Here is a 17,540-nt window from a genome sequence, read left to right as displayed (position 1 = left end):
CCGGACTGGGGATGGCCAGATGCCATTAAAGCTGCAGATACTCCTGTTCAGTTATGTGATTGTGCATTTATATGTCGACATTATGATTCTGATTTGGCTTACCAAAGAGAATGTGCTGGACATGCAGACATGAGTTTTCATACAGTCTGAGTGACAGTTAAATTTCTCCTGGTAAATTAATGCTTATGTATTATGGCTTTATATTTCAGTAAATTGTAAACTTTGTTGGCACAAATGAGTATTTCCAAGATGTAGCTCTTGAGTCTGCGAAACCCAGGCCCACATCTCTGTCAGTGGTAAATTCAACACTGCCAAGTGCCACCTGTGAGGTCTCTTGGGACACAGCTTGCCAGCCCTTTCCATGTAACATAGCCCAGCATTCTGAAACCTCCATGTTTAGCAAAGCAGAATCACACACTATTAGATCTGAAAGGGAGCTGATGCAGAATCTATTCTAAGCCCCCCATTTTCCAGATGAGAAAACAGGTTCAGAGAGGCAGAGAACTTGACCAAGAGCCCACAGCTTATTAGAAGTGAGAACCCAGGTCAGAGCCCCTGGTTAGTGCTTTTGTCCGGAATATCATAGAGGCTTACCTAAAATAGGTAAACACATTCAGTACGTACATCCCCAAACCACCACATATCCCCTCTTCCCTGGATCAGGGATGGTCACGAAGTGGTATGTCTTAGATCTCTAAGCCCATGTTATTGATACAGGAGCAAAGGAAAGAACTGAAACCAATTCACTCCTTCCTGCCCTGGAAGCAGAAGTGCGTGTGCGTGTGTGTGTGTGTGTAGTAAAAGACAGAGGAGAAGAGCATTGAGGGAGTCCCTTTTTGAGTCATTGGAGCAAATGAATGGAAGGGAGATGTCCAGGTGGTCAGGCCTGAAAAACCCCTCAGCTCCTCCAGTACTCACCTCTTCTGACACCAACCGAATGAAGGGTGGGAGGTCTGTCTGCACTGTAAATAAATAATCTGGACTGTTTCTGAAAAGAAATGGCAGGGATCCAGGAGTCTCTGCCTCTGGCAATTCAGGATAGAAACCACACCTTGTTATTCCTACTTTTTCTAAAATAGCCAGGTCAACTTGGAGTCTGAGCCTCTGTATTTGGGAGAGGGTTGTGGGAATGGAGTTTGGCTGGAGTAGTGGAGAAGGGGAAGGGAGGTGCTTTTAAGGCAGTGAGAGCCCCTGAAATTCGTGAGTCCTGCCATTCTGGGACGGGAGTACTGAGGCAGAGGCTGCCTCAATCACCACCTCTGTTTCTGTCTTCCCACTTGTCTTCCTGACATCACTATTTCTTTCCTTAGTTCCTTTCATCTTTCACTTGGGAGAGCTGTGTGTTATCTCAAGCTGTCCCTGTGACAACCCCTCCTAGCCTTTTCATCATTTCTCCCGGAGCCCTGTGACCCTCGCCATCCTCTTTTCTTCTGCCTCACCGCGCCCCCCCAACAATGGTCTCTCCCGATGCTCAGTGGCTCTGGGGGGTGGAGGGGGGGAGGGGTGAGGCGGGCGGAGGCGGGGCCGGAGCGCGTGGGGGGGCAGGTCTGCATTGCCGCTTGCCGTGGTACCCGGAGCAGTCGCCGCTGTCGCCAGCCCCAGCGGCGGGGACCCCCGCCCTTACCAGGGACTCCCTTATCTGGGGAACCCAGCCCAGGTGAGACCCTTCTTTCAATCTCTCACCTCCACCCCGCCCCGGGCAGAGCATCCTTGCCTTGCCTTGCAGCCATTTTATCCTCCGATGCTTTGCTTGTGGGGAGGGTGACCGTCCCCGCTTTAGGGGTGAGGGGATTGGTGGTGGCTTGAATGGACATTTATTTCAGTTGATGTGCTGATCAGTATATATATATGTGTGCGTGTGTGTATATATATACACATACATACATGATGGGTGTTTTTCCCTACCTTAGCCAAGTCCCTACTACCCTCCTCAGATATTAACGGGGGAGGGGGTTGTTAGGTGGGATAGGGTTCCCTCAAACTCCAATCCCTTCCTCACCCTAGCGCGCCCCCCCCCCCCCCATGAATGATAAATGACCTTGGCTGGGGCGGGAGAATGGATGCTGCCTCAGTCTGCTCGCTTGGACTTGGGTGGGTGGTGGGGCAGAGGAGGAAGGGCAGTTGAAGGAGGGAGGGAAGGGAAATGAAGAATGGAGATGCTGGGTAGATAGAGATGGTAAACGACCAGAGTTGGGCAGGATGGTGGGGCCTGGAGGCAGTTTCTCTGGCGTGGGGGGAAGGGGTGTTGTGTGATGATGTGCACTTGTCCAGCAGCAAGACCAAGGGGATGAGGGGAGGAGGTGCTCAGAGAATCGGTTCAGTCAATTCTAGGGGCTCATCAGTTATACCAGAGCAGAGGCAGATGGGGAGGGGGGTGCGGCAAATGCTGGTAGGGGTGGTCTCTATGCCTGTGCATGTGGAGGTTTCTCTTTGCTTCCCTGCCTCTCTGCCTCTGTATTCCTCCGTGTGCATTCTCAGCTGACACCTTCATCTGTTTTTTTCTCAGCATTGTGGATGCTCCATCTTCCTAACCCTGGGGTGGGATGTAGGGAGAGAAGGTGTAGCCTTGGCTGTCCTGAGTAGGGGCTGAGGGGCGCCTGAGGCGCAATTACCCAGCTGTAACGGGAGGGGTACTCTCACATCTCTTCCCCCATCATACCCCCCCAACCCCTGTGGATGTTTTGATAAGTGACTACTTCTTCACAACCTTGTGACTCGGGCTAGGGTGGGCTGGGGAATCTGGGTGGCTCCAAAGTCAGGGGTTTTGATTGGGGGAGGGGCTTCTGGACCCCCTTCTTATCCAGGGCTGAGTGAGTTGTCCTGAAAGGAAGCATTTGCTCAGGAGTCCCCCCAGCCTCCCTCCATCCGCTGCAGAAAACCTCCTGGGCTATTTTTCCGGTCAGGTGAAGCCAGCCAACCTTAAAGGACCATGTAACCCTGAATCTTGTCTCCTTTAACCTCCACCTCTCCAAGTCTTGTCTCTCTCCCACAGGCTTTGCCACCCTGTGCTGCTTTGGGGGCTAAAAATAGCACTGCTTCCTCACCAGCTCAAAGAATTTGTCTTCTTTCTCTCCCTCCTGACTTCCTGGGCTTGTTGGCCCTGGGGGAGTTGGCTGTTGAGCCATCATATCCTGCCATGGCTCTGGGGGCCTTCTCTACCCTACACCTACCTCTCGGGGGTAAATAATGTTAACAAACATAGGGTGTGGCTCCTGGTGGGTCCATTTACCTCCTTCAGGGTTTGGGGGGAGATCCTAGTGGGGAAAGAAAGGAGAAGAAGGCAAACAGTCATGCAATGAGAGGATTCCACAGTTCCCTCTCTTTCATGGGGGATGGTTTGGGTCCTGAACCACAAGGAAAAGAAGGTGACGTAGGGGTCACTGGTTTTGGTCATTGTGGTCCACCGCTCACTTCAGTCCTGAGGGGGTAAGGCTCTGCTTGCCAGTTCTTCCCTTTGAACCACATAGCATGACTTACCCTCTTCCAGCAGGGCTACTGTGTGTGTGTGTGTGTGTGTGTGTGTGTGTGAGACATTTACTGAAGGCCCTGGGCGGGTGGGAGCAGAAGGTGGCAGGATATTTTTAGGGGAATGATCTCTGATCAAAATTTAGTCCTGCTTCCTCTGCTTCTATGAAGGAAGCTGGGGCGGGGGGTAGGGGTGGGGATTCTCCTATGCCTTGCTCTAGAGGATGTCTTTTTTTGGGGGGAGGCCCAAGGCCCCCTTCATTCTATACCAGCCTCCTACGCAGTGCGGTATTTATGGACTCCTTTTTCCTTGACTCCTGGAGGAGGAGCAGGAAGGATTAAGGGAGATTAGAAAGGGAGCCCCTGGAGGAATGAGGTGTGACTGTGGACCATAGACCTCCATATTGGAAATGTATGTGTTTGATCAGTCATTTCCATTCCCACCCCCACTGGTGAAAGGGGGCTTTGTCAGATGTCCTGAAGGAAGGTAGGGCAGCCAGTCATCACCTCGTTCTTAGCTTTTGATCTGCCCTCTTCTCTATGTCCTCAGGCTCCAGGTCTCCCTTTTCTTTGACTCTTTCCTTGTTTGTCTGGAGGGAGACAAGTGACCAAGCTCCTGGAATTAGTTTGAATACAGGCAGAGGGGTCTCGAAACTCTGTTTTGGGAGGATACTGGGCAACAGCATCCAAGTATGACCCCCAGCTTTTCCCTTGCTGCTTCCTGCCTCTTTCACATTTTTCAATCTAATAGGAAGGAAGAAACTAGTATTTATAGAATTTTTACTGTCAGATTAAATTCTCACATTGACTCAGAGAACTATTTCATCCCTAATTTAAATATAAGGACACTGAGGCTTAGGGAAGTAAAGTAGCCTGCTCAAGATCAGTTAGTAAGTAAATGGCAGAGCTGAGATTTCAACCTAGGTCGTGTGACTGTCGTGTGCTTTGTGGTGAATGACCTTTCTGCTTGTCAGTATCCCTTTCTGCTGCTCACGCTAAAGAGCGTCCAGAGGTGGCTTTCGTTCTGTGGTCTGATGAGGGAGTAGAGGATATCTCAGTACATTGCTATCACCATAAGGAGAAATAGCTAATATTTATTCATCCCTTTCTATATGCCAGATACTATGGGAAGGAGCAATATACATTACGTCATTTAATCCGTACTCTCTTCTTCTTCAGTAAGATGACACTGAGGCTTGGATGTTCAGAAACATGCCCGTGGTCCCTTAGCTAGTAAGTGCTGAAGGAGGACGTCAAACCCAAGTCTGTCTGACTCTGGAAGCGGAGCTTCTACCCACTGGCCTATGTTGGGAGAGGACTCCTCCTTGTGAGGCCTATAAACATGCAGCCTGAGGGAAGGGCTGTGGAAGCCCCACCTTCAGATGCCAGCAGTGGACTAAAGGCAACAGATTGAAGGACTTGGTCCTCCTTCTGCACAGTCTTCCCAAGCTCCACCTCCAATAAGAAACCCAGACCAGGCTAGTGGAGGGAATTCTGATTTCTCATATTTCCTGTTTTGTTCTTTGCAGGTGGGTGGTAAAGCAAGGGGTCTGATCTTGATCAGGGTTAGGAGAAAGGCTCTGGATAGGTGACCGAGTCTCTGGAGTATCCAAGGTCAGACTAAGGGGGCTTATACTGAATGACCCACAGTTGGCCCCGATAGTCATCCCTTTTTATTCAGTGTGGGCTTGGAGCAAGGAGACCATCTCGGTACCACATGGTCCAGGTGGGGATCTGGGTCAACAGGAGGTCTGTATTGGCCTTCTTTACCATCTTAGTCCTCACAATCTCTTTTTTTCTCCCTCTTATTTTTCCTAGACCTCCAGAGGCTCCTGGAAGAGAAGTAGGCGGTCTTTCCTGAGTTATCCTGGCTTCTCAGTTTAGCACCCCCAACCTGGCTCCCCCTCCCCTTCCCTTTCCCCCAGGCCTCCTCCCCCTTTCCCATGTTCCCAACTGAACTGGATGTAGGCCAAACCTCCTCTCCCTCCTTTCTCCTTCTAGACACTCACTGGCCAGGTCCTATTTTCTCCTAATCTGTGCCCAAAGATATTCAAACACACTTCATCTAAGTAACTGGGGGAAGGGTGTTTCTGACTCCACAAGTCCTTGAGCAAAAGCTGAATAAGGATCAGGGAGTGGGAGAGATCTGGTGAAGTCTTCCCAAAGCCCCATCATGGAAGAGGGCTTCAGAGACCGGGCGGCTTTCATCCGTGGGGCCAAAGACATTGCCAAGGAAGTCAAGAAGCATGCAGCCAAAAAGGTGGTGAAGGGTCTGGACAGAGTCCAGGATGAATATTCCCGCAGATCCTACTCCCGCTTTGAGGAGGAGGATGATGATGATGACTTCCCTGCCCCTGCTGATGGCTATTACCGTGGGGAAGGGGCCCAGGATGAGGAGGAAGCTGGCGCATCTAGTGATGCCACTGAGGGCCACGATGAGGATGACGAGATCTATGAGGGAGAATATCAGGGCATCCCCCGGGCAGAGTCTGGGGGCAAAGGCGAGCGGATGGTGGATGGGACACCCCTGGCTGGAGTGAGGGGGGGCTTGAGTGATGGGGAGGGCCCCCCTGGGGGCCGAGGGGAGGCACAACGGCGAAAAGAACGGGAAGAACTGGCCCAGCAGTATGAAGCCATCCTACGAGAGTGTGGTCACGGCCGCTTCCAGTGGACGCTCTATTTCGTGCTTGGTCTGGCGCTGATGGCTGATGGTGTCGAGGTCTTTGTGGTGGGCTTCGTGCTGCCCAGCGCTGAGAAAGACATGTGCCTGTCTGATTCCAACAAAGGAATGCTGGGTAAGACAAATTGGGGGGCACTCCAGCCCTGTCCTGCCCCAAACTCTGGAAGCACCTCTGCTCCTGAGAACTACTCCTGCCCTCACCACTGGGCTCCCTAGGACCCCGCTCCCAAGATGTCTCCAGAGGGCTCAAGGTTCCTCTGCACATTATCCCCTCACGCACCTCCTCCTCTTGGAGTTGGGTCATAGTGAGGTTGTTTGTGCGAGGGGCCTGGGGGAAGGGCTGCTGGGCTGGGGCTTGGCCCAGTGGTTGAGTGGTGGTCTGCTCAGTTGGTTTTGCAGGAGGTGCCCATGGTGGGATGGGCCTCATTTAGTGTTCCTTCGGAGCCTTCCCTCTTGCTGTCTTTCTCCCTTTCCCTGATTCGAGGAATAAAAAGTCAGTATCCCTGGTTTAAGTGAGGAGGGTGAGTTTGGGGTGGTGGGTATTGGAGGAGAATCCTGGGCCTTCAGGCAGAGAAGCTGTTTATACTTGTTCTCGGTCAGGCTTGGGATTGTTCAGGGGTCGGGAAGGATCACTGGGGACCCTGAGGGAGGAACCCCCCTAGACTCACTCAGAAAGGATCTAGATCTTGTTCTGCTATGAAGTTGCCATGAGATCTTGGGCTGGTTTCTTCTCCCTGGGGTTTGGCTTAGGCATGGGTAATAGGCAGACTTTGGAGTAAATGATTTTTTTGGAACCCTTTTTTTTTGTGTGAGGAAGATTAGCTCTGAGCTAACATCTGTGCCAGTCTTCCTCAATTTTGTATGTGGAATGCCTCCACAGCATGGCTGATGAGTGGAGTAAGTCTGTGACCAGATCCGAACCCTTGAACCCAGGCCCGTGAAGCGGAACGAATGGAACTTTAACCACTCGGCCACTCGGCCGGCCCCTGCAGTAAATGAATTTTAAGATCAGTTCCAACTCTGAATTTTATGAAGGAAGTAAGAAACAGGAGAGTTTTAGGACCAGAAGTATTGGAGCTGGAAGGAGTAAAGGATGGATTTTGTGTGTGGGATTTCCTGGGAGGATTGAAGGAATGGAACTATTTTCCCAGGTAACACAAGAGACACCTGCTGCAGCTTTGAGGGCATCAAGGCAGGGAGGATAGAGGGGACCCTGGCAAGGTCTGGGAATCTAGGCAGATCCATTTCTCATTCCAGGCAAGCCAGAGATGGGGGTGTTGTGCATGTGTGTGTGTGTGTCACAGACAGCAAGAGAGTGAGAAGTGAGAGCGAGCAAGAGAGAGCAAGAGGGAGGGAAAGAGGAGAATTCTGGGATTCTCTCATACCTGCATTCCAACTTTTGAAGCTCTGGCTTGCAGAGATGGCTGCCATCTTTGCTCACACAATTTATCTTCTCTCACTTGCTCTCATCTCTGGGTAGACTTAGCTTCTAGAAGTCCTTCAGATCCTTGATCCATTCTGTGCAGTTTCAGCTCATTTAATGTTCAGTGAGTGAGAGCTGAAGTGTGTCTGCTCAGAGCCCTTCTGCCTCTGTTTTCCTCCTTCCAGGCCTCATCGTCTACCTGGGCATGATGGTGGGAGCCTTCCTCTGGGGAGGTCTGGCTGATCGGCTGGGTCGGAGACAGTGTCTGCTCATCTCGCTCTCAGTCAACAGTGTCTTTGCCTTTTTCTCATCTTTCGTCCAGGGTTATGGCACTTTCCTCTTCTGCCGCCTCCTTTCTGGGGTCGGGTGAGTAAACTCCTGGAGGGGGCAGAACTGTGCCTTGGTCACTGTTATATCTCTAGGGCTCAGCACAGTGCCAGGCACACCAGATGCACTTCACATATGTATGAGTTGAATGAATGAATTCCTTTCTCCTCCCACCATCTTCAGGCCAGCTTCTCCCTATCCAGGACCTGTCTACTGCTTGTCCAGAATGCCATTCCATGTTTGGTCCACTCCTGAGTCCTCCACCCTACCCTCTAGTTCCATTCTAAGCCTGGCTCCATGAAGAGGCCTAGTGAGTCGCAGCCTCACCTCTGGGCCCCTGTGGACCCTCGAGTTACCCGCTTCCCGGAGTCTGGTATTTCCTGCATTTGACCACAGACCTTGCTAATACCCATAGCTGCCAGAACTCTGAAGCCTTGACTCACCCCACTCCTACACTTCCCCCTGCATGCATTCTCTGCCTTGTCTCCAAGCTCTTTTCTGGCTTGCTCCCACTTGCCTGCCCTCAGGACCCCTCTTTGCCCATCTTTTCTCGTTGAAGATTTCCCTTCTTTTCTGCAATTATCTTCCTTCCTTTCCAACTCTAGTCATCTTCGAGATTCAATGTTTGTTCTCTCCCTTTCCCTGAGACCTGTCTGCCTGTTACCCAGGGTCCCAAGGATGGTGCTTGATGGCTCGTGGTGAGGGAGCTCGTAGGCTCTATGTGTGAGAAGTCTCTTTAAAGAGGTCTGGGAGATGAAAGGGGCTTGGGGATCCAGAGCACTGGGGCAGGGGATCAGGAATATGGCCATTTTCCAATGCTGAATTCTTGCAATGCCCTCCAGGATTGGAGGGTCCATCCCCATTGTCTTCTCCTATTTTTCGGAGTTTCTGGCCCAGGAGAAACGTGGGGAGCATTTGAGCTGGCTCTGCATGTTTTGGATGATTGGTGGAGTATACGCAGCTGCCATGGCCTGGGCCATCATCCCCCACTACGGTGAGCAGTCCCCAGGGAATACACCCCAGACTCTCTCCCTCCTCTCCTGTGCTCCTTGTGGTGGGAGCTCCCAGCCTCTGGCCTCTGTGCTGATGCTGTGACTCTCCCTGCCAGGGTGGAGCTTTCAGATGGGGTCCGCTTACCAGTTCCACAGCTGGAGGGTCTTTGTCCTTGTCTGCGCCTTTCCTTCTGTGTTTGCCATCGGGGCCCTGACAACACAGCCTGAGAGCCCTCGCTTCTTCCTGGAGGTGAATAGGGCTGGGGGGAGGGCAGAAGGGCTCCTGTGTTCAAACACCCACTGTGGGTTTGGTTTGATCGTATGTGGTTGCCTGCCTTCCTCACAGGGTCCATACTCCTGGGGACTTTATCTTGCTTCCTTTGTCTTGGCATATATCTTCAGAAAGGTTTCGTGGGTGGAGAAACAAGGGGACCTGCTCACTCATGGGTGGCTTAAGACTTTGCAGGCAGGGGCCCTTGCCCTGGCCCTGACTTTACAGCTCAAGAGAAGTTCTTACCCTCTACTCCTATAACCCTCCCCCCTCCCCTCATCCCCCAGCTATATCTTGGTTCAGCAGGGTTAGGATGCTGCCCCTTCTCTGACTACATACTTGCCCAATATCATCATTTCCCTTGTTTTCGCTTTTCTCTTTCCATTGTCCCAGGGGATCCCTAGGGCCTGTGTTTGCATCTGTCTCCTAGACTCCCCCAACTCTTGCCCAAGTCTGATTATTTCTTGCTGTGCCCCTACTTGGGGCTTTTTCAGAGTGGGTGTCGGATGTGTCCATAGGTCATGGGTTAGGGGTGGGAGGCTTTTTGTGTCCTATGACTCTAGAAGTCAGGTTGGAGGGAGGGGGTCTATAACCTTGGGTCAGGGTGGGGCTAACCTGGATGTGGGGATTGTATCTGTGGCTCTAGAATGGGAAACATGATGAGGCCTGGATGGTGCTGAAGCAAGTTCATGACACCAACATGCGAGCCAAGGGGCATCCTGAGCGTGTTTTCTCAGTAAGCCACAGCCTTCCCCCTCAGTCCTCCAAGCCACTGTAGCCCCAGCCCCCACCAGCCTCTCTCTGGATACCCTCCCCTGCCACCCCCTTCCTAGGCATCTCTGACCACATTCTCCCTCAACGAGATCTCTCAGGGTATCACATCCACCCCTGCCTCCCATTTTGCTACTGCAAAAGAAACTGAGGCACCAGGAAGGGGCTGGGAAATACAGACTATGTGACTGCTCACCCCTTCTCTTGACCCCAGGTAACCCACATTAAGACAATTCATCAGGAGGATGAGTTGATTGAGATCCAGTCAGACACAGGGACCTGGTACCAGCGCTGGGGGGTCCGGGCCTTGAGCCTAGGGGGACAGGTAATGGGGGATGGGATGGTGGAGAGAGAGAAGGGAATGGGAGAGGTGGAGAGGAAGGCAGGGCTCAAGCTTGCAGGAGTGATGGGTGAACTAAAGGGAAGTGGTAGGGTAGAAAAATGGGGATCTGGGATGCTAGAAGTTAGTGCAGCCAATGCCTGACTTTGTTCTGTTCTGTTTAGGTTTGGAGAAATTTCCTCTCTTGTTTTGGTCCAGAATATCGACGCATCACTCTGATGATGATGGGTGTGTGGTTCACCATGTCATTCAGGTGAGGAGCTGGGTGGGGCAGGTGGTATGGGGTGGATGTAGTGGTTGTGGGTTGGGAGAGAGGTGGGGAAAATGGAAATGAACGGGGCAAATAATGAGGGAAGGTGCTGTTCAGATCCCCCCGATCCTCCACCCCGCTCCTCTACTTCATTCATTAATCCAACAAACTTATATTACAGGCTGAACAGTATTAAGTTTCTGTTCTGTGCCAGGTACTGTGCTGGGTTGAAACAGAAGTGGTCCCAGTCCTCATGGAGTTTAAATCTTGGCCAGAGAGCTAGACAAAACTAGCTGTAAAGCAGCGTGATGAGTGCAACAGTGTGGGGAAGTACAAAGTGCTCTGGGAGCATATGAGAAGACTTCCCAGCCCAGGGGTGGGGCGGGGATTTGAGTCCTGAAGCATGAATGGGAGTTAGACAGACTGAGGGTGGGATGGGGAGACTGTTTTAGGCAGAGAGAGGAGCAAACGCCTGAGAGATAAGAAAGAGTATGGTGGGTGGGCTGGAAGAACCTAAAATCCCCCAGACCCACAGCTGTTGGTGAAGGGAGGAGTCGTGAGAGATGGGGCTGGAGAGGTGAGCAAGGTCCTGACATGGGCTGATCCTCTCTTTCCCCCTCGTTCTGGACTGCCTGGTCTAATCCCTGAGCCCTGTCTGATTCCGTCGCCCTTGACTCTTCAGCTACTATGGCCTGACTGTCTGGTTTCCCGACATGATCCGCCATCTCCAGGCGGTGGACTATGCGGCCCGCACCAAAGTGTTCCCTGGGGAGCGTGTAGAACATGTGACTTTCAACTTCACCTTGGAGAATCAAATCCACCGAGGGGGACAGTACTTCAATGACAAGTATGTGGGGACTTTTACGCTTCATTCCTCCCCTGTCCCTTCTACCCCTTGTCTCTTTTATGAGTTTGGGAGTTCGGAGACAAGGTGTTTTCGGGCAAACACCCTGTGGTTTCTCCTCAGTGCTGCAGCTTCCCATTACTTCACTGAGGGAGTGAGTCTTGGGGGCGGCTCTGAGGAGGAGGGGGGAGTGTCTCACATCACCCTGGCCTTTCAGGTTCATTGGGCTCCGTCTGAAGTCAGTGTCCTTTGAGGACTCTCTATTTGAAGAGTGTTATTTCGAGGACGTCACTTCCAGCAACACGTTTTTCCGCAACTGCACATTCATCAACACTGTGTTCTACAACACTGGTAAGGTGGTGTGGCAGTGGCTGTCAGACCAAAGGGTGGGGTGGACCTTGGGGAGGGAGAAGGAACCTCCCTCATTCCCCAGCTCAGGGTGCTCAAGCTGAGCTTTCTGGAGCCTTAGAGAAAGGATGTATGGGGGCCTGCTAGCTACCACGAGTAATTCCAAAAATCTAATGGAAATTGAACATTTTTCTGTGACAGAACATCTGACAAAAACATCAAATTTCTTTGCCTTTGGCTGGAATTAAAATGAACCTGTAGTGATATTAACGCACTTTTGAAGAGGGAAAAAATTATTCAAAACAGGTCCTAGGGAAAAAGAAAAACAGCAAAAGTGATGTTTAGTGGGGAAAAGTGTTGGGAATCATTGCATTAGTCCGTTTCTTTACAGTGATTCTCAAACTATATGTACATGAAATGCTGGTTTGTGAGCTAGACTGAGCTTTCCCACCTCTAAATGGAGTGCTAGGTGAGCTTTTCCCACCTTGCAGTAAAAAATAATGGGTAGGACTTTTTAAATATTTTTCTCAGCGATTTTTCCTAAACCCATGGCACTGCTACTGCTTGTAGTTAGCTAGGGAAGACAAAAAGAATGAACCAGAAGCAGACTATTAATAAGGACGCTTGGAAACAGCCAGTCACACTGTTTCACTGGGTAGGCCGTGGTCATTTTCTGCTGGAAGGGTTCCTCTCGTGGAGTAACTGAATGTTTTGCTGTGGGATCCCTCACTGCTAAGGGCAGAGCCCTGAGCCGTAAGCGGGAGCAGCCTCCCTCTCACATTTGCCGTGACCGCCTGCCTGTCTTGGCCTTTGCCCCCAGACCTGTTTGAGTACAAGTTTGTGAACAGCCGTCTGGTGAACAGCACATTCCTGCACAACAAGGAGGGCTGCCCACTAGACGTGACAGGGACGGGCGAAGGTGCCTACATGGTGTACTTTGTCAGCTTCTTGGGGACACTGGCTGTGCTTCCTGGGAACATCGTGTCTGCCCTGCTCATGGACAAGATTGGCAGGCTCCGAATGCTTGGTGAGGGGGAGAGGCTGGGTGGTGTGTCGGAACTGATGAGGGGGCGGGGGTCGAGGGAGGATGTCAGCAGGCTTCTCACCTTAGTCTGTGGAAGAGCTTAGCCAGAGAAGTTTCTCTCTCTCGTGTCTTCTGCTTGGGGGGCTGGTTGAACGATGGGGTAGGGCCTGGTGTGGAAGCTCCTTTGGGGTGCAAAGGAGGTCAGCAGAATAGTAAATGGTTAAGAGCCCAGACTTTGAGCTTATGGGTTTTGAATCTCAGCTCTACCACCTACCTTAGGAATCTCAGCAAGTTCTTGAACCTCTGTGAGCCCAGTTGTCTCATCTGCAACATGGGGGTGATGACAGTACCTGCCTCATAGGGTTGACGTATTAGATTAATGCACATGAAGCACTGAATTTCTTGGCCCATAGCTGGCATTGAAGAAATGGTTGGTACTGATATTATTAATAAAAAGACAATTATAAGGGAAATTGGGGATGAGTGGGAAGCCTTCCTTTTGGGTACCTTGGGAAAAAGAGTCTCATCCTGGGCTACCCTCTACACTACTTGATTGATCACCGTGGCCAGGCTCATGCTGCTCTCTCCTTTCCCCGCTCCAGCTGGCTCCAGCGTGATGTCCTGTGTCTCCTGCTTCTTCTTGTCTTTTGGGAACAGCGAGTCAGCCATGATTGCTCTGCTCTGCCTTTTTGGGGGTGTCAGCATTGCATCCTGGAACGCGCTGGACGTGTTGACTGTCGAACTCTACCCCTCGGACAAGAGGTAGTTGGAGTGTGGTAGGGGCAGGGCAGCAGATTTAGGGCCTGGAGAGCAGGGGAGAAGTGGGGTGAGGAAGGGGGGCCGAATGGGAAAGGCCTCTTTAGGGGTAAAAGGGGGCACATTCCCATTGAGTTTCTCCTCTAAAAGCTGGTAGTTTTTGTATTCACTCCTGGGAGTCTTAATTATTAACCTAAGTTTTTGGTCTGCTTTCCTCCTTGCCTCCCAATATATCTATATTCTCTGATGTGCATCTCTCACCTCTCTGATCTCTCTGTCCTTCCTTCCCCCTCTTGGACACTGCCTGCCATCCCTGCTTCACTTCCCTGCCTACCCACCCTTCCCCCACATCCTCCCATGCCTCTTCCTTTGTCTCACTCCTGGGCGGGGCCCCTCCTTGCTGCCTGCTGCGCTGGGGGACTCCTGAGCAGGACCACAGCCTTCGGCTTCCTGAATGCCCTGTGTAAGCTGGCAGCTGTGCTGGGGATCAGCATCTTCACGTCATTTGTGGGAATCACCAAGGCTGCCCCCATCCTCTTTGCCTCAGCTGCCCTTGCTCTCGGTAGTTCTCTGGCCCTGAAGCTGCCCGAGACCCGGGGGCAGGTGCTGCAGTGAGGGGGTCTCTGGGGCTCCAGGGGTGGCAGGCACACTGTGAGACCAACAACTTCTTCCCCCTCCCTGCCCTGCCATCCTGGCCCCCGGAGCCCTCACTCCTCACTCCCGTGTTTGGTGTCTTAGCCGTGTGTGTGTGCGTGTGCATGTGTGTGACCTCGTGGGCAGGGACTACAGAGAAGCCTCCCTCATCTCGGTTTTGGGATGCAGCTCCACCCCCCACTTCCTACCACCCTTGACTTTGCACAAGAGAAGACTTGGCCCCACCCTTCTCCTCCAGTGTTAGTGAGGGGCCCTTGCTCTTCCCGGCTCCAGGGGCTCTAGAACAGGCTTCCTGCCTTCCCCCTCATTCCCTCTGCCTAGGCCCGGGTGAAACCACGGGCATATGGTTATGTCGGGGGCTGGGGCTTGGTGTAGACCATGGACCAAAAGAACTTAGAGTCGGAAGGGCCTCGGTGCCCTCTCACACCTCCTGTCGGATGCTGGGGGAGTAGCAATAAACCTCAGCCCCCTGGCCTCCACTTCTCCCTCAATTTGGGCTACAAGTAAGAAGCCTGAATTTTATGAAATTAGCTTTCTGATTCTTATTTATTTATATATGAAGTTCTGAGGCAGCTCAGCAGGACTGTGTGTGTGAATGCGTGTGTACACTTATGTATGCGTGTGTATGTGCCGTGGGTGGGGGGTGTCACTATACTGTCCTAAAATACAAGCCAAGGGTAACTTCCATGGACACACACAACCCTGCCTCCCATAGCACCTCCCCTAATCTTGTTTCTGTGCTGGGCTGGGGAGGGAGGAGCCCTAGGCCAGGCTGGGATAAGAGTTCCACAGTCTAGGGAGATCTGAGGGCACCTGATAAGGTCCACCTTCTCCCCCCTCGAGAAGCACAGGCCTCCTCTGGAGTGAGAGGCTCAACCCACTATAGCACAGACAGGAAGAGCACAGCTGCCCTTCCACCCCCAACCTGTCCGCTCACAGGCAAGGGAGCAGGGGAGGGAGAGAAACCAGGCATGTGGTCAAACCAGCAGATCAAAAAGCACAAGGAGCTGGGGCGGGGGCAGGAAGCAGGGGCCCTCCCAGTAAATCCTCTCAAGTGGGAAGAGGTTGGGCAGTAAACCTGGGACGCCTAATGCAGGGAGCAGAAGCCTCAGTTTCCCCATCTCCCCCTTTCCACACAGTAGCCCCTGTAGGTTAAGCTGCCCCTGCCCTACCCTACTCTGTGTGGCTGCTTTCTTTGGTGCCCACCCTCCTCCCACTGTAGCTGTGATGTGTTGTAGTTTTTAGCTGTTTGTAAAATGTTAAAAGAAAAAAATGAAAACAACAAAAAAAGAAATTCAAATTTGCCCTCCTCATGCTGCGTCTGGTGCCCCACCCTATGTTCCCTCCCCCCATTTTGTAACACAACCAGGTGGTGACTGTTTAATTCTTTGGTGTCTGTGCTCAAAGGACTGCCTTCTCCTCCAGTGCCCAGGGTACGAGTGTTCCCTTTCCTCAGCTTTCACTTGCTGGACGCAGCCCTCTCCCCTGCACCCCCTGGAGGGACCCATTCATCTCCCTTGCTCTCCTGGGGAACCCTAAACCCAACTCCATTGATGTGAAAAATGAAATGAAAAATATTGAAAAATAAAAAGGAAACAAATCCTTAAAATCCAAAATGGCTCTGTCTGCTTATTTGCCTCTCTACCTACATCCCACTCTGTTCCGGCTCCTGACAGTGCTGAGAGGGGAAGATGGTGAGATGGAAAAGCAACTCCTCACTCCAAACTCAAGGCCAGAATAACACGATGTGTCACAATAACATGATGCATCACACTGTGTCCTAAATTGGCCTCTCTACTGTGCCCTTTCCACTTCTACAGATGGAGGGCCCTCTGAGTCTCCCAGATTTGACAACCTGGGGTAATGTCCAATTCAATCGCAGAAAACTAACAACCTGATTAAAAAAATAGGCTAAGGACTTGGATAGATATTTCTCCAAAGAAGACATACAAACGGCCAATAGGTATATGAAAAAATGCTCAATGTCATTAATCATTAGGGAAATACAAATCAAAACCACAAGATACCAGTTCACACCTGTCAGGATGGCTATTACCAAAAAAACCAAGATGAAAAGTTTTGGAGAGGATGTAGAGAAATCGGAACGTTTGCACATTGTTGGTGGGAATGCAAAATGATGCAGCTGCTCTGGAAAAGAATATGGAGGTTTCTCAGAAAATTAACAATAGAACTACCATATGATCCAGCAATCCTGGTTCTGGGTATTTATCCAAAAGGATTGAAATCAGGATCTTGGAGAGATCTTAGCATTCGCGTGTTCCTGGCGGCACTATTTACAACAGCCAAGATGTGGAAGCAACCTAAATGTCCGTTGACAGATGAATGGATAAAGAAAATGTATATACATACAATGGAATACTATTCAGCCTCAAGAAAGGAAATTCTGCAATATGTGACAAGATGGATGAACGATGAGGACATTATGCTAAGTGAAATAAGTCAGTCACAGAAATACAAATACTGTATGATTCCACTTATATGACAGATCTAAAATAGTCAAATTCACAGAATCAAAGAGTGGAATGGTGGTTGCCAGGGGCTGGGGGAGAAGGAAATGGAGAGTTACTAATCAATGGGCATAAAGTTTCAGTTAAGCAAGATGAATAAGCTCTAGGGATCTGTTGTCCCACAGTGTACTTACAGACAATGGTAATGTACACTTAAACATTTAAGAGGACAGATCTCATATTAAGTGTTCTTACCACAATCAAAATTTACAAAAATAAACTTAAAAAAATGAAAAACCCCAAGAAATGAAAACAAAGAGGAGTAATGTTTCTTGAGAACAGAACCAACTTTCCAGCAAATCGTCTTGTGTGCCTTTTAAAAATATAGATTCCAGATTCCATTCTTGACTTGTGGAATCAGAACCCTCTTTTTGGAAGAGAGGGGACATAGAATCCACATTTTAAACAAGCTCCCTTGAGAATTCTTACCTGTGTGGAAATCTGGAAACCACTGCATGGGGGTTACCCTTGACCCCCCTCTCTCTACTCCATTTCTGTTCTAATCAAAGCCTTTTTCTATTTTATGTTAGCTCTCAAACCAGTCTTCCTTTCCCTTTCTACAGCTGACCTCTAAGTCAGCGTTTCACCTTTACTCTTGTTCAATCTCTGCATCTCCAGTCTCTTATGCCAACCTACCTATACATCACTGCCAGATCAATCTGCCCCAGTGCTTTGGCATGCCTTTCCTCAAAACTCCTCAATGTCTCCCTACTGCCCAACCAGATGCAGTCTAAACTCTTTAGCCAAAAAGCGTTAAGATATATGTTAATCAAGCTTTTTCTTTAGTATCTAAGTTCTATCTCCACATTGAGATCTCCAGAAAGTTGCTTACTTAGATGTTACTTGAGTTCCCTCAGAAATACAACA

At 50.7% G+C, this 17,540-nt stretch overlaps 1 protein-coding gene across 2 annotated transcripts; it reads left to right on the top strand.

Annotated features, from left to right (window-relative positions):
• Positions 1–1,505: 1,505 nt before the first annotated feature.
• SV2A (synaptic vesicle glycoprotein 2A) lies at positions 1,506–15,761 on the top strand. Of its 2 annotated transcripts, XM_070497775.1 has the most exons (13): positions 1,506–1,657; positions 5,284–6,260; positions 7,754–7,934; positions 8,738–8,889; positions 9,004–9,137; positions 9,805–9,894; positions 10,144–10,254; positions 10,434–10,522; positions 11,202–11,366; positions 11,581–11,714; positions 12,532–12,738; positions 13,338–13,497; positions 13,923–15,761. In XM_070497775.1, exons 2-13 carry the CDS (start codon positions 5,639–5,641, stop codon positions 14,104–14,106), a joined length of 2,229 nt encoding a protein of 742 aa, XP_070353876.1. In that variant the 5' UTR covers positions 1,506–1,657; positions 5,284–5,638; the 3' UTR covers positions 14,107–15,761. The 2 variants fall into 2 exon arrangements, with proteins under 2 accessions (XP_070353876.1, XP_070353877.1); XM_070497776.1 differs by lacking the exons at positions 1,506–1,657; positions 5,284–6,260 and adding an exon at positions 7,134–7,296.
• Positions 15,762–17,540: the final 1,779 nt, after the last annotated feature.

The sequence above is a fragment of the Equus asinus genome, chromosome 25 (genome assembly GCF_041296235.1).
Source record: "Equus asinus isolate D_3611 breed Donkey chromosome 25, EquAss-T2T_v2, whole genome shotgun sequence".
In the NCBI taxonomy this organism is placed as follows: Eukaryota; Metazoa; Chordata; class Mammalia; order Perissodactyla; family Equidae; genus Equus; species Equus asinus.
Note: the sequence above shows the minus strand (reverse complement) of the source record. Positions and strands in the feature narration are given on the sequence as shown.

Excerpts from the sequence above, each read along its gene's own strand:
- SV2A (XM_070497775.1), top strand. The coding sequence starts at position 5,639 with ATGGAAGAGGGCTTCAGAGACCGGGCGGCTTTCATCCGTGGGGCCAAA. Across the intron at positions 6,261-7,753 it reads TTCCAACAAAGGAATGCTGG|GCCTCATCGTCTACCTGGGC; the intron begins GTAAGACAAATT and ends TCCTCCTTCCAG. Across the intron at positions 10,255-10,433 it reads CCTTGAGCCTAGGGGGACAG|GTTTGGAGAAATTTCCTCTC; the intron begins GTAATGGGGGAT and ends TGTTCTGTTTAG.